Source organism: Branchiostoma lanceolatum, chromosome 1, assembly GCF_035083965.1.
Source record: "Branchiostoma lanceolatum isolate klBraLanc5 chromosome 1, klBraLanc5.hap2, whole genome shotgun sequence".
NCBI lineage: Eukaryota > Metazoa > Chordata > Leptocardii > Amphioxiformes > Branchiostomatidae > Branchiostoma > Branchiostoma lanceolatum.
Genome location: NC_089722.1, coordinates 26,613,913 through 26,629,000, shown reverse-complemented (window position 1 = coordinate 26,629,000; position 15,088 = coordinate 26,613,913). Strand labels below are relative to the sequence as shown.

At 42.0% G+C, this 15,088-nt stretch overlaps 2 protein-coding genes across 2 annotated transcripts; one reads left to right on the top strand and one right to left on the bottom strand.

The window, feature by feature from the left end:
- Positions 1-3,960: 3,960 nt before the first annotated feature.
- Positions 3,961-11,300, bottom strand: LOC136449205 (BTB/POZ domain-containing protein KCTD19-like). Its single transcript, XM_066449124.1, has 4 exons — positions 10,706-11,300; positions 9,965-10,467; positions 7,865-8,291; positions 3,961-5,789 (listed from the first exon to the last, which is right to left on the bottom strand). The coding sequence occupies exons 2-4, from the start codon at positions 10,426-10,428 to the stop codon at positions 5,487-5,489; spliced, it is 1,194 nt and encodes a 397-aa protein (XP_066305221.1). The 5' UTR covers positions 10,429-10,467; positions 10,706-11,300; the 3' UTR covers positions 3,961-5,486.
- A 121-nt stretch (positions 11,301-11,421) lies between these two features.
- Positions 11,422-15,033, top strand: LOC136445462 (glutathione peroxidase 3-like). The gene is made up of 4 exons (XM_066443510.1): positions 11,422-11,806; positions 13,495-13,594; positions 14,015-14,145; positions 14,382-15,033. The coding sequence occupies exons 1-4, from the start codon at positions 11,703-11,705 to the stop codon at positions 14,518-14,520; spliced, it is 474 nt and encodes a 157-aa protein (XP_066299607.1). The 5' UTR covers positions 11,422-11,702; the 3' UTR covers positions 14,521-15,033.
- The last annotated feature ends 55 nt before the right edge of the window (positions 15,034-15,088 follow it).

Here is a 15,088-nt window from a genome sequence, read left to right as displayed (position 1 = left end):
GTTGCCAAAGCAGCCACTTTACAAACATATACAGTGGCTCAAAGCTTTTAATCATATGTTACTACGGTGCTGGTACAACATTCATGTACTTGTTATTGATACCTCGGACGGAACGTTTAGTGTCACGGGACCTACAACATACATGAACTCCAAAGTAGTCTTACTTACTTACTTACTGCCCTTTATGCCTCCCGGCATGTAGGGCAGCAACAAAAGTTCGCCAGTTCCGTCTGTCCTGGGCAAGGCTCTGGTTCTCCAAAGTAGTCTAGCTGGCATAAATGTTACAGTCACATGTGGCTACATTGGTTACATATTCAAAAATGACGAAAATAAAATATCTACACTGCAAAATCTGCATTGCGTTGCCTATCAGCGATTTCTGTTATGGAGTGGAACATTTGCACAGTTTTCTTCATGTGTGCAATTGCTGTGCAATAAACTTTGACTTGGCTTCACTTGTATTATACCACAGATTTAAGTGATTACAACAATTGCAGTCCCAAACACTTTCGTTTAGGTCAACCTAGATAACGCAGTCATCAAGTGTTAGGCTTTATCGAGTTATTTCCTCTCTGTGGAATCCCGGGTGTTTTTTTCGTACCAAGACCCACACTCGCGCATGCTGCATAACCATGCAGGGAAAAACCCTTGTCCTGGATTCGTTTGATTAGGGCGGTCACGTTTCCCCGGGGATATTACCAACCTCGCATCTTACAAAGGCTACATGCCATTTCACACGAAAATCTCAACAATGCAGCCACCCCAGATCAAATTGAAAACATTGTCTCTGAATTTAGCTCATTGTTGAGGGATGCTGGTCATGAATGCTTGAGCCTGAAAAGAAAAAGAAAACACGTACGAAAAAAAACAAAACAAACGATGGTTTGACAAAAGTTGCACGGAAATGAAACGTGAAATTAAAAACTTGGCTTCCTTACTTGAAAAAAACCCATTGAACTCAGAAATACGGGGAAGGTTCTTTAAAACGAAAAAAGAATACAAGAAACTGGTTAAAAAGAAAAAGCGTGACTTTCATCAGCAAATTATGAACGAGCTGTCGTCCCTTAGAGAAACTAACCCAACTGCTTTCTGGAACTTGGTAAACAAGCTAAAACCAGAAAAAACATCTGTAAGCAACCAAATCCCAGACGAAACTTGGCTACAACACTTTAGTAACCTCAACAAACATTCAACAGATAACAACAGTAATGTAAACGCCTCAGCCACTGATTCCATGGACACTTGTCTTCCTTCTGCCCCAAATATGGACAGCTCCGTATTGGGCTCCTCCATAACAGAGAAAGAATTGGACTTAGCCATATCTCACTTGAAAAATAATAAATCAAGTTGTGACGACATGGTCTTAAATGAGATGCTAAAATGCGGAAAGGTTATTTTAAAGAAACCACTTCTACATATCTTCAACTCCTGTCTACAAAATGGTTACTATCCTAAAGAATGGTCACGTTGTCATATTGTCCCTATTCATAAATCTGGAGACACCGCGCTCCCAGACAACTATCGGGGAATATCAATAATTAGTTGTCTGGGAAAGCTATTCTCATCTATCTTAAATACACGTCTTGTTAACTATGCAGAACATTACAGCCTTTTCAAACCCCAACAGGCCGGTTTTAGAAAGAAATTTAGAACAACTGATAACATTTTTGTATTGTCTACTTTAGTAAGCAGATATCTAAGCAAGAATAAACGACTCTATGCATGTTTTGTAGATTTTAGCAAGGCTTTTGACTCGGTTTGGAGAGAGGGTCTCTTGCTGAAATTGAATAAACTTGGCATAGGGGGTAAATTTTTGCTTACAATAAAAGACATGTATTCCAAAACAACAAATTGTGTAAAAACTAGCCAAGGTCTAACTGAAACTTTTGTAACTAACTGTGGGGTTCGTCAAGGCTGTAACTTGAGTCCAACATTGTTTAATCTATTCATAAGTGATTTAGCAGATGCGTTTGATGATGGTATTTGTAACCCTCCTACTTTACATAATAAGAAAGTGTCCTGCTTATTATATGCAGATGACCTAGTGCTTTTCTCTGAATCCCAAGGGGGACTGCAAACATCTTTAGACAAATTAGAAAACTATTGTAATTCATGGCATTTGAATGTTAATCTCAAGAAAACGAAAGTAATTGTCTTTACAAAGGGAGGCCGTCTGCCTAAAGACTGTTATTTCTTGTTTAGTAATAATGTTATAGATGTTGTGACAAACTATTGTTATTTGGGTATTGTTGTAAATTCAGCTGGCACGTTCAAGGCAAACAACAAATACTTACACAGCAAAGGCTCAAGAGCCCTCTTTGGAATCAATCAATCTCTTCACCAAGCCGATCCTACAATTTCCGTTAAAAACAAAGTCTTTGATGCATGTGTAAAACCGATATTGTTGTATGGGTCTGAAATCTGGGGATCTTTCAAAAGCCCAAAATCATCCCCAATTGAAGCCATTCACTTAAAATTCTGCAAACAAACATTAAAAGTCCCCAAGTCTGCATGTAATCTAGCTGTGATGGCGGAATTGGGGAGATACCCCCTTAGATTAGAAGCTTCCCTGAACGCTATAAAACACTATATTAGAATACGCCAGAACGTGCCAGCTGACAGCCTTTCAGCAGACGCCCTTTTGTGTCAACTTGATTTAGATACATCAGGGGCTAAATGCTGGGCTTCGGGAGTCCGCAAGACACTTGAGGAATGTGGTTTTGCCTATGTATGGCATTCACCCCAGAATCTTGTTTTAAATTCTTCTCAGATTATTCCATCCATTCACCAACGTCTGAAAGATATGTATTTCCAACTTTTTACAACAGAAATGCGAAACAATAACAAATTACGAACGTACAGATTATTTAAGAATACTTACCACGAGGAGAAATATCTAAACATTACAAACTCTCGACACAAAACAGCAATCACAAAACTTCGGATAAGTTCACACAAACTGAACATTGAAAAGGGCAGGCACAACCGCATTCCTCTGCAAGAAAGAATTTGTCAATTTTGTAATTTAGATAGAATTGAGGACGAAAGTCATTTTGTTGTGGAATGTACATTATACAACGATGAGAGAAATATCCTTTATACTTATATACAAGATAAGTTCCCTAGTTTTAAATATATAAACAGTACTGAGAAATTCCTATTTATAATGAAACTGAACAAACCATGTATTACGAGTTCCATATCTACATACATCTACAATTGCCTTATGAAGCGAGAAGAAGTCGAATCTGTAAATAGTAGACAAGTATAGATTAGTCCTATTAGACACAGTAAGATATCACATTATATTACGTTATATTATCACCACTGTATGTAGTCCTTTGCTTACCACCATGACCTGTACTTAGCTTGTTTAAGCATAAATGTACAATAAAGGTCTTTCATTCATTCATTCATTCATTCATTCATTCATTCATTCATTCATTCATTCATTCATTCATTGTTGCTCTGAGGGTTGGTTCATCAAGTCCCGCACCGTGGTAGACACTTCCATGGAACTCGCAATGAAATCTATGTATGAGTAGAGATTTGAAGATTTAACCATGTGTCACCATGCTTACCTATAGCCTTGCAAAGGTCATTCACCGGCTTAAGTCATGGGACCGACGACACATATACAGGTACTCAGACATACTTTAAACGTTGAGATGCTGTATTCATAACATAACTATATTCATGACACGAGTTATGCATAACGTTAATTATGTAAAAACACTAAAATCCACAAAACACTAATATCATGTCTATTGTAACCTGGACTACCACCTATAGCGAAATGCATCTTAAGACTTTGAACAGGTTTGTTTTTCTGTTCTTAACAACCCCTGGCAGTTTTCCGTACCATAACCCAAGTCCGCTCCCATACTCTTCCTGTCTCCTCACTGCCTACACCAAAACTTTGAACAATAAACCCTATCTCATGGAGCTTTCCAAGATACCTGCCTATATACACCATATCGCTGCATGGATTGGATTGAAAGTGTCTGTTCTAGAGCGTATACCATGCTGTTCACCATATCCTCAACTTCCTTACTGTTAGCGCCTACTCGTGTGTTGTATGGTGGTTCTACGGTTGCAATTGGGTTCACGGTAAATGAAACAAAGTCTTGAGCGCAGGGTTGATCGATGGGGTCCTTGTAAATGTAAAGCCCCGGTCACACTAAACTCACGTCGTACCTACGATGCACGTACGATGCATTTCCCGTACAACGCAGGTAAATCGCAGGTTAATCGTAGGTAAAATCAGCTATCGCAGAGCGTCGGGCAATGTTCAGAATTTCATCCAACGTCGTACGATTTTTATAGCCTCATATTTAGGCCTTTTTGCGGTCTTTTTATCTAATAATGAGGTGGCGAATCCATAAATTTCGACCATGTTCGGATGGTTTCAGTTACCCTGATATATTGCCGATGCTGATGCAAATTGTAACCATCATAAGACAATAGCAACCAGAAAACAGTGCGCCAGTAGAATAGCCTGCTTCCAAGTTTAGATTTTCTACGTGTCAGGTCCAGAACAAGGCGCATATAATTGCTTTATGTCTGTATACACCTGGGTTTATAATTAGATCATACCTCAGTCCTATCCTGTCTCTATTTTCAATTTTTAGTTTTTGTTTGACGTTTTATGCCTTTTGTGATCTTTTGTGTGCTTTCTTTTTGATGGACAATACAACTGGCCTGTCATATTCTTTCTCTGGGCCATCCGCAAACTGTTCTCTTGGCAAACTAAAAGTAGAGACAGGATGGGACTGAGGTCTGATTTAATTATGAACCCACGTGTGATAGCCATGAAACAATCGTATGCATCACTTGCGCGCGATACTTGATCTGACACGTGGAAAATGATAGCCTTGAAAGCAGGCTCTTCAGCGGGCGCGCTGTACAACGGTTGCCACTTTGCTCTGGCTGCACTTTTCAACAACATCGACAATATCAGGGAAAAATGAAACCATCAGAAAACGATCGAAATGCATACATTTTTCACCTCATTGGTATAAAAAGAAGGCCGTAGTGAAGTCTGTATTGGGGGCAATAAAAATCGTACGGCGACGGAGGGAAAATTTTGAACATGTTCAAAATCATCTTTAGCTGTGTTTTTCGACGTAGGACTCTCGGCGATGGCTACTTTTACGTGCGATTTACCTGTGATTGACCTAGGTACACTAAAAAACCATCGTACGATCTACCTACGTTATATGTAACAAATACACTGGTTTCGAAAATATTTTGTACTTAGAATTGTAGGATAGATTAGCCTTGTAGTATTGTTGATTTCATGCCATACATTGTACCATGTACGATTGTTGAGCAATAAAGTTCACTTCACTTCACTTCACTATGTGACCACCACTTTGTATGTGTTAACTATTGCACCCGGTTTTTCCCAAACGTACGACATACGGCGCTGTCATGACGGAAGAAACCCCATCGCAGGTACGACGTGAGTTTAGTGTGACCATAGCTTAACTCTTCAGTGCTTCGATGAGCGGCTTGATCTGGTAGAAGTCAGCTTCCATCTCGAGCAGAGGGAGTTCCTTGAAGTCTTCAGGAAGAACCAGCTGGCTTGTACGGAGGAAGTTGAGGACATGTTCGAACAGCCTGCCGTTCCTGTCTATGAAGTACCTCCCCTGGTCGTCCTGCAGGGTCCTCAAGTCCCCACCAAACATGGCGCCCAACATGGAGTCAGGGTAGCGGGTCAGGGTGGATCGGGCGGTTGTGTAGATGTGGCCGCCAACGTTCAGACTCACGACGGAATCAGCGATGCTCATTTTTCACCGGTGTTTGTTTAGAACAACTCTGTAATCTTGAAGAAACGAGACAGAAATGAGATGCTAACCATTTAGGAAAAGCGTAGGGGACTTTGAACTCCAATATAAGCATAAAGATTGTGACCCTTCCGTAATTACACCTCGCGGTAAGCAAATGGATGCGAGCCCTCTTCTAACATTCTAACTGTATGCCAGTTTTCATATTGGAGAAACTATAAGGTTCTCGCACTATCAAAAGTGACAAAGAGCGCGAATTCTAACCCACGCGAAACAACAATACAATAGGGTTAACGATACAGTAAATCAACACAATACAAGGAATGAATTGCTCTCTCTAGACGAGACTTAATCATAAAGTTAATGGCGATATGACATGTGACCAACACTGGCGTTTTCGTGGCTAACGGTTTGTAAAACAGAGTTTGTAAGATTACCCTACATACATCAGCAATAAGACAATACCTGAGTAGTGAAACAGGAAGTTGGACACGCTCGACAAATGTTTCCCCTCGGCCTCACGTCGGAGCTCTCGGCTAAATTATAGTTTCGCCTACGTGGAAGTAAAGTAATGACGTCATGCCCATTGTATGCTAGGTGCTTACTGGGTACGGCACGATCGTCAAGTGACAAAGTAAAGGTCAAAGTGCGAACCTTTATAAGTCGCATGAGTTATGAGTTGAAACCTACCATAACGGTACATTATGTGCGTTGACGTTCACAAAAGCAAACCAACATGTTTTCATCCTAATCTATGGATCCGTGGACCTACCTGACTATCAAAATAATCAATGGCATATCCTTATTGACCATTGCATTACACGTATGCTAGAAGGAGACGAAAAACCTTGACGTCAGCTTCGCTTTATTTGTGAACAACTTAAAGCATATCAAATTCTCGCATGTACAAACAATGTTTACACGTAAGGTTAATTAGAGCAAAGATTACCGAAAGTTTCAATATCATATTGTTATCATAAGCTATGATGCCTTTCTTCAGTACAGTCTCACTTAGTATATCAGTTCTCGTCGGTGAGAATGGCATTATTCTCAAACCTTCAAAGCAGGCCTGACACGTGACTTTTGTGTCTTGTTTGTAAAGAGAGAGGTTCCACTATAAAACCACCCAATAAATTCGGCTTGTGTAAACTGTCTGGCTTAGTCCACCACTGACTGGCATGCCGTGCACATGAGTGCTGGGGCTGGGCTAAGACACAGTAGAGTACCAAGTACTTACTCTTCAATACACTTTAAAATACAGAAACAAACAGATAAGACTTTGAGTTTTTCACACAAAAATCGAATTAGTCTGCTTCCTCTAAACAGGAAGAATATAAAGTTAAGCCCAGGCTGGTAGGGAAACAGCCTTGTAGGAAAACATGTCTGATGGTGACTGTAGCAGTAAGCAGATTGATGCCAGAAGTTCTTAAATGAGAAGAAGACACCAACTAGCTTTTATCGATGATATTGACATTCTCAGGCAAGTACACAGCAAGATTGCACTGAATTCAAAATAACGGAAAATCTGATCAACGCTTTGTATCAGTTGATCTTTCGTCAAAACTAAACTTGAGGAAATTACTGTATGCAATCTTTAGCCTTCCTATAACTTTATGGGTCATCTTACATGGTTTGACAACGTATGTTTTAACTAGTAAAAACAACTCCATACCATTTGTCAATCAGAAACGATCTTATATGCAAACAACTGTCTGTTTTGTGTGGAAAGCAAAGCCTTTGTTTTCTGGCTGCAGATATGGCTGGACTCCCCATGGCTCTTGATTAATTTATGTGGTCTATAGGTAAATTCAGCTTTCAAAGTCCTGGCAGAGGACTGTAGGGAGTATTTACATTGGTTTATGGTAATATGGTTGTTCCCAGGGAACAACATTTCCCATCCTATTCGATCCTATCCTTATGTCTTTCACAAAGTCCCTTGCGGAGTAACGCAGTAAAGGCAATGGTCTAAGTATAACCAACAAAGATCGAAATCACAAGTCAACGCTTAGGTCCAATATTGAACTCAGGTTTCAATATTCGGGTCGATGAAGTACGAAAGTAAAGTTCGATTAATCCCAAGGGTCATAACCGTATGCGTTATGTTCGTCACCGCCAGGGTCCTTTCCCATCGTGACCCGGACAGCTCTGATCAGCCCCTTGATCTTATAGAACTCAGCCTCCTTCTCGAGCAGACGGAGTTCCCTGAAGCCATCAGGAACAACCAGCTCGCCCAGTCGGAGGAAGTTTAGGACGTGTCGGAAGACCATTCCATCTCGATCTATGAAGAACCGACCTCGATCGTCCCACAAGACGGGCAAACAGTCATACGTGTCATACGTGTTTTGTCTGACCTCATCACGAAACTCTTTGCCCAACTTGGAGTCTGGGTAGCGGGCAAGAGTACCTATGGTCGTTGTGTAGAAGTGACCGCCGACGTTCAGATAGACGATGCGGTCAGGGTAACCTTGTACAGCGGGTGCTTTCCGTGGCTGGTACATCGTATTTGTTTAAACAACTCTAGAATCTGGAAATGATAAGAAATCAGTATGTCACAAAAGTGTTAGACTTTAAACACGGAAACGATGACTTTGGGTAAAACTAAAAGAAATGGAAAAAAATTGGCCCCGGCATTTTAAACGGCGATGCATTAGAGAAGCTCACGACGGTATTGACACAATATAATTGTCTCTTGAGCAACTTGCATTGATGGCAACAAGTGAACCCCCCCCTCAACCTTTATGCATTATTATATACGTACACCCGACACAGTACGACAGCCGTGCTTTTCGACACTGTTGGCGCTTTTATTCGTGGCCAAGGTTGGAAAGCGAAGATAGCAAAATTACCCGCCACATATCAGAAATAAGACAATACCTTATTTGTGAAACAGGAAGAGGAATACGCTCGACAGATTTTGCCCTTCAAGCCTGGTCCCACGCAACAAGTTAACGACTAAAGTCCTTGTAGTTTCGCCTACCCGGAAGTTAAGTCATGACCTTGAGCCAAGGGTACTGGACATGGTCAGGTGACATTGTAAGGGTCAAAGTGCGAACCTTTTGTATGTCGTACATGGATCAATGGTACATTATGCGCACTGACGAAGCATACTGTTTATAAAAAACAACTTTAACAAACAAATCTGCAATTTAAAAGCCATGGCCAGGTTCATGGAGCTTTCCAAGCAGCGTGGCCACATACGTTCCATGTGGTATCTGGCTATATCCACTGTATTGTTGTTGCAATGGGTAATTGTAAGTGTCTGTATCAAGTCGTTCACCATATATCCCCATTGAGTGCCTATTCTTGGGTATATGCCCGTTGCCACAGTGAATGAAACAAAGCCTTGATCCATACGGGCCTGGTAACCCTTCGGTACCGGGTAACATAATGCTTCAGTGAGACATGTTCTTCATAAAAAAGAAAGAAGAAAAAAACAGTGTGTGTGGGGAGGGGGGGGGGCGTGATTTTCTTCTGAGCCGACTACGAAAAAAAAGGTCAATGGCATGTTCCCATTGAGCATTACCGATAACATACTAGTAATCAACGTTCTGTGTATGCTTAAATTCAAATAGACAACAAGCATCGATACCATTGCAGCTTTTGTTTATCTGAACAACTGAAGCATATCGAATTTTTGCATATACATAAGGTGCACTTTATCAATTTACATGTACTTAATTTCTTATATCATACAGTGATGAACGGCTACCAAAATTATTCACATCATATTGTTATTATCATTAATCGATATTAGTCGAAGACAAAAGAATATTGGCTCCATCTATTCCATTTTTGTCATCGTCATTTGCCAGAAAACATGCTGCTACATTTTCAACTGGTGTCTGTTGTAGAATTGTTTCACTTGCGTTTTTCTCCAAATCCTCAGCTTTTTTATTCATTGTTAACTTCTCTTTCATGAATTCAAAGACGCAATGAATTATGAAGTGAGTGCCTTCTTTACAAAATATTCTGAAACAAGTCTGGAATGACTGAAAAAAAAACGGATCATGGCTTTGCGCTGCCAAAAAATACAAAAATGCAGGAAATATTGTAAATGCTCAGATTAAGATAAAACCAAATGATAACCATGCAGGTACGTGAGCACTGATGTCCAAAAATGAACTCAGATATCGAAATTTGGATCAATGAAGTACAGACGCAGAGTTCAATTTAACTAATCCCAGGGGTCATAACCGTATGCGTTATGTTCATCATCGTCTTGGTCCTTGTCCCGGGCCATCTCCCTGAGAGCATCAAGGAGCGGCTGGATCCGGTAGAAGGAAGCTTCCTCCTCTAACAAGTCGAGCTCCTTAAAACCCTCAGCGAGAACCAGCCTGCCCAGTCGGAGGAAGTTCAGCACGTGTCGGAAGGCTACCCCGTCCCGGTCGATGAAGAACCGACCCTGCTCGTCGCGCAGGACATCAAGGCTTGGACTCCTGTTCAACATGGATACATTCATGACTGGCCTTGGAGCGCCCCCAAATGGCCTTGAAGCGCCCCCACTCCCTCTTGGAGCGCCTTGTCCCACACTAAACGTGGCGCCCAACCTGGAGTTTGGGTAGCGGGTAAGAGTAGCTCGGGTCGTTGTGTATATTTGACCGCCGACATTTAGAGTCACGATATCGTTGGAGCTACTCATCTTTCCTGAGGCCTTTGACGATATTTGATTGAAGAAAACCTGAAAGCAATGAGACAACATTTGGTATAGGAAGTCATAAACGTGGCAACGTGATGGACTTTGCGACTGAAACTCAGTTGGTTTCGGTAATCTTTAGACTTTGCGATGAACGCACACTAAATATGGTAACTTGATTTGTTAGGACAGAGAAAATTCACGGTACAGAACGAAGTACATGTGGCGGACGTTATTAATTCCCCAGTGCCAAGTGGCGTAAATGTGAACAATAATAAAATACCTGGTATTACAAAAACCGAAAGCCAGGTATGACGTCAGATCGGTCACTGCAAGCTCAGTCCCACACCACAGGCCTATGACTGAATCCTCGTGATCTCGCCTTCAGGGCTGACGTCACTCGGAGCAGGCGCAGTGAGTGCTTCCTGGGAAGGCAAGCGAAGTCCCTATATCTTGATTTCCATGCAGTGATAATTTCTTGAATTTTTTTGGTGGGCGAGTTAAGCTAAGGGTGTGATGCAGTTTCGGCCTTACTAGGACAAGAGGGGTGCAAGATCGTGTTATTTGGTTAAAGCACCTTTTTTTATTTTTTTTTAAAGTGTGAATGACACAATTGAGTAAGAATGTTGGTACATTTATTGTTGATTCATATTAGCTCTCCAGTGGGTTTTGTACTTTTGTAATCTAGTCGTTTTAAACTGCTTTTTTCTGTGTATTTTTCCATTGACATGAGACCCTAACATTCAGTCGGCGATGTTTGTCCTATTTCATACAAGTGCCATCGCGGCCCCGTGACATGAATCTGAACGACAGGTCTTTGGTCAAAGGTAGCTGAAGGTCAGTTCCGCCCACTCTGCTCAATTGCGCCACTTGGCCGCTGGTCACGTGTCCAGACCCCAGAACAATTAGGTCAACATGATTTATGCTACATCATGTAAGCTTACTGCGCATGTGTAAACTTCTAGCCCTGGCACACCCACACAAAGTGCGACCACTAGCAGCCGAGTGAGAGAGCGGACAGGATGACGCTCTCCTCGGGCCTTCTGGCCTCCCTGCTCTGCCTGGGCTTTCTCGGCCCTGGCTTAGCCCAGAAGCGTACAGAGGAATGTAGCTGTACCCCTCAGCACGGATCCTTCCACAACCATCACGCGATGCTTCTGGACGGGTCCCGTGACGTCAGCCTAGCCGAGTACAACGGTACAACCCTTCTGGTGGTCAACGTCGCCACCTTCTGAGGGTTTAACGAGCAGTACATCAGTCTGAATGCACTAAGGACCATAATGGTCGACCAGAAAGGTCACCGTTTTGAAATCCTGGGTTTCCCCACCAACAACTTCGGTCTTCAAGAGCCCGCACCTAACAGCAAGATCTTAGACTGTGTCAAGTGAGTACAGGATTGATTATGTAATAGGCGTTGAGCTGTGTTTGCTTTTCTTGGGCTTATTGTTTGCTGGGTTCCAAGTTCCCGACAACACGATAAGAACACAATCTTATGACGCACACCCAGTCATGGTTACTGTGCTTTACATCTACAGTGTGTGAATGTGTACTAGTGTGTTCCCTGATAGATTTATATATACATGCCATTCTACACCGTGTCCGTAATTGTTTTACCGCGAACCACGATAAGCAAAGTTGGATTTTGCGAGATCCCGTTCTTAACAGATTTTAGTGCGGTCTACGTTTTCCAGCAGACGACATTTTAGGGTCCCGATGTCAAGAATGTTGCTGATATATATAGCAAGACATCTTGCTCAAAATCCTGTCTGTTTAAGAACCACTTCTTGTTCCCCATTTTTATTTGCTCCAACAGACGACCTTGGATGACGACCTTGGAAGTCCAGTCCCAAACGATCGATGATGTTTAATCACCGCGCGCGTCAGAATAGTCACGCGGTTTAGAATAGTGGTTAATCATTAACTTACGGGACCAGTTCGGCGCCTTAGACAAATACACATTTACTGGGACTGTTTGGTCTTTAACTTACGGGACCAGTTCGGTGCCTTAGATAAATACACATGTACCCGAACTGCTTGGTCTTTCTACCGTACAAAATGAGACTTCATAACGATTTGTCATTGAAGAACTGTGTTGCCCTCAGAAATACAGATACAACTTTTGGCCTCTTCCTAATGTATTTTCCTTTCCGCAATGATGTTTTTATATTTTACACGAATGCATCTCTTATATATATGCGTTAGACCAAATTTTGACCGGCTACTGACCCCTCTCAATGTCCAGCCTGTGTGCTGCACTTTGAAATGTTTAACAGTCAAGAGATAGCAGTTTTTTTAAGTTAGATTTAAAGTTGAAGAATTCAAGGCAGATCTCTTATGTCAGAATGAAAAATGATGTCGTTTGTCACCAAGTCTAAACAAACAGAAAGAAGTAGGTTATCAACATCGTAAGTCATGATGGGTTGATAAGATCTCCATAACTCATGTCGTACCATGTTGTGGTCGGCACCACTCCCATGATACCAGCGCGACCATTTGGAAAGAATTGTTGCACAGGTCTAGACTCAAAATACAGACATTTCTAAAACAGTTGAACTTTTTGTGGTGGAAGATTCATTTTGCAAAAAAGGGCCCCCAAAAAAGACGTGAATGAACCCTGACTCATGGAGATGCAGCTGATTAACTTGCCAGAAAAACTGAAAATCCAAAGTTAGATTTTACTTCAAAGTTTGCTGTCAAGGCTGCATTCGGAGCCCTCTTCATTTTCTAAAGGGGTCCTATATGTAAGCCTTCTGTGCCGGCGTACGTAGGTATGTGTATATGTATGTGCGTGTGAATTCGTCTGTCTATCTGCATTTCCGACTTACTAATTAAAATAAGTCGGCCAGCATAACTCTAGAAGGACCTAGAAGCTATGGACGAATTATGATGATATATGAATGATGATTGGTATATGGGTAGGTCTTGAAAAGATGATGGTCAAGGTTGATATGGGGGCTAATGACAGCTTTACTAGGTACTGCAGCAGAACCTCCTGTTTTTGTATCCTCTGTTAACGTTGATCTGGGCATGACATAGTCTGGTCTCATATTGCCATTATTCCCTTCACGATAGACACATCAATCCAGGGAACGGCTACGTCCCCAACTTCCCGATGTTCCAGAAGGCCGACTGTAACGGGGCGAACGAACAGCCCCACTTCACTTATCTGAAGGTCAGTTAGAAAGGGAGGGGGGCATGAAAAGCTCGTGATGTGAGGTCTGGGAAAAGTCAGCATTAATATATTGCTGAGTTTCTACTTACTCCAAATTTCGAGATTGTCAAAGTTCCTTGCATGGCTAGTATGTCTTTCGTTGGGTGCATGTGAGCATGTTACGTAATGAAATACCATTGAAGAAGGCGGAAATTGTACTGTCTGCCAGCAAATTTATTTGAACTTTCAACTTTGTCTACTCGACAACCTATTGGAAGTGTCCCGGTATTCCTTACCCATGCATGGAATCCTCAAGTTCCTACATTTTGTAAACAACGACAGTTCGTTCTGTTATGTTTTCATTCAACAATGTCATCAATCTTCAATGTCGAATTATATTACGTCATCAATCTTCAACATCAAATTCTATTACGTCACCAGAGCTGCTGCCCTTCCATCAATGACGTCGTTGGCGACAGAACCAGGATGTACTGGAATCCTGTCAAGAACAGCGACATCCGCTGGAACTTCGAGAAGTTTCTCGTGGACCCTGAAGGAAAGGCTGTGAAGAGGTAAGAGTATGATGAAGTTGTACCCTTCTTAGACTAACATTGTTACGGATTGTATCCAAGCGACAAAACAAAGTGAAGAATAACGTAAAGCTAGCTAGGCCTCGGTGAAATTGTTAAACTTCCGTAAGAGGGTGGGGTGGGGGGACTTCTACTAGAAAAAAGAAGCAAGGTGAAGAAAAGCAGTATAGCCTGGCAGTGTTTTCTTTAAACTGACGACTTTTCTTCGTGCCGTGCAGGTTTTCATCATATGTGACACCGGAGGATCTGGAATCCGTCATCGACGACTTCATCATGAACTGGACCCCCACGACCAGGGACCACACCTCCGGGGCCAGGAGCTCACGTGACAGCGGCCTCCTCTCCTGGCTCAACTAAACCATTCCTTCTACATAATATGTGTAAACAATCCACCCTCACCAAGGCCCGAAGTAGAAAACAATTTTCGTTGAGCAATCTCGATCCGATTTAAAAAACAAAATCACACAGAAATCATCACATACTCAGCCCAAAGTTTGTTTTGGAATTTGAGCCACTTTTCTGACGCGCACTGATCTACGGGATGTGTGACGTCAGGAGTGGGTCAAAGGCGCCCGGAAGTCGGTACCTGCCGCCGTCACCACGTTCTTGTTTATTGACTATCACTTTCCGCCTACAATTGATGTTTTTAACGTTTTTGTGATGTAGCTATATGTATACTGAGCGTTGTGTTTATTGTTAGTCCTTGGACCCGACAACTATATGACGAAGGAATCACAAACCACTTTGTGGGGGGTTCTTTCAGAGGAGGATGAAGTTTTCCTCGGCCTCGTGCATTCGGCTGAGGGGGGTGACATCCATTGTTGTTGAGCTCAACGTCGTAGAATAAAATGGAAACGCATTCAAAAACAACTTCTCTCTATCTCACTTTGTCACAGAGGTATGAATGTGAATTGTATGTTCGTGT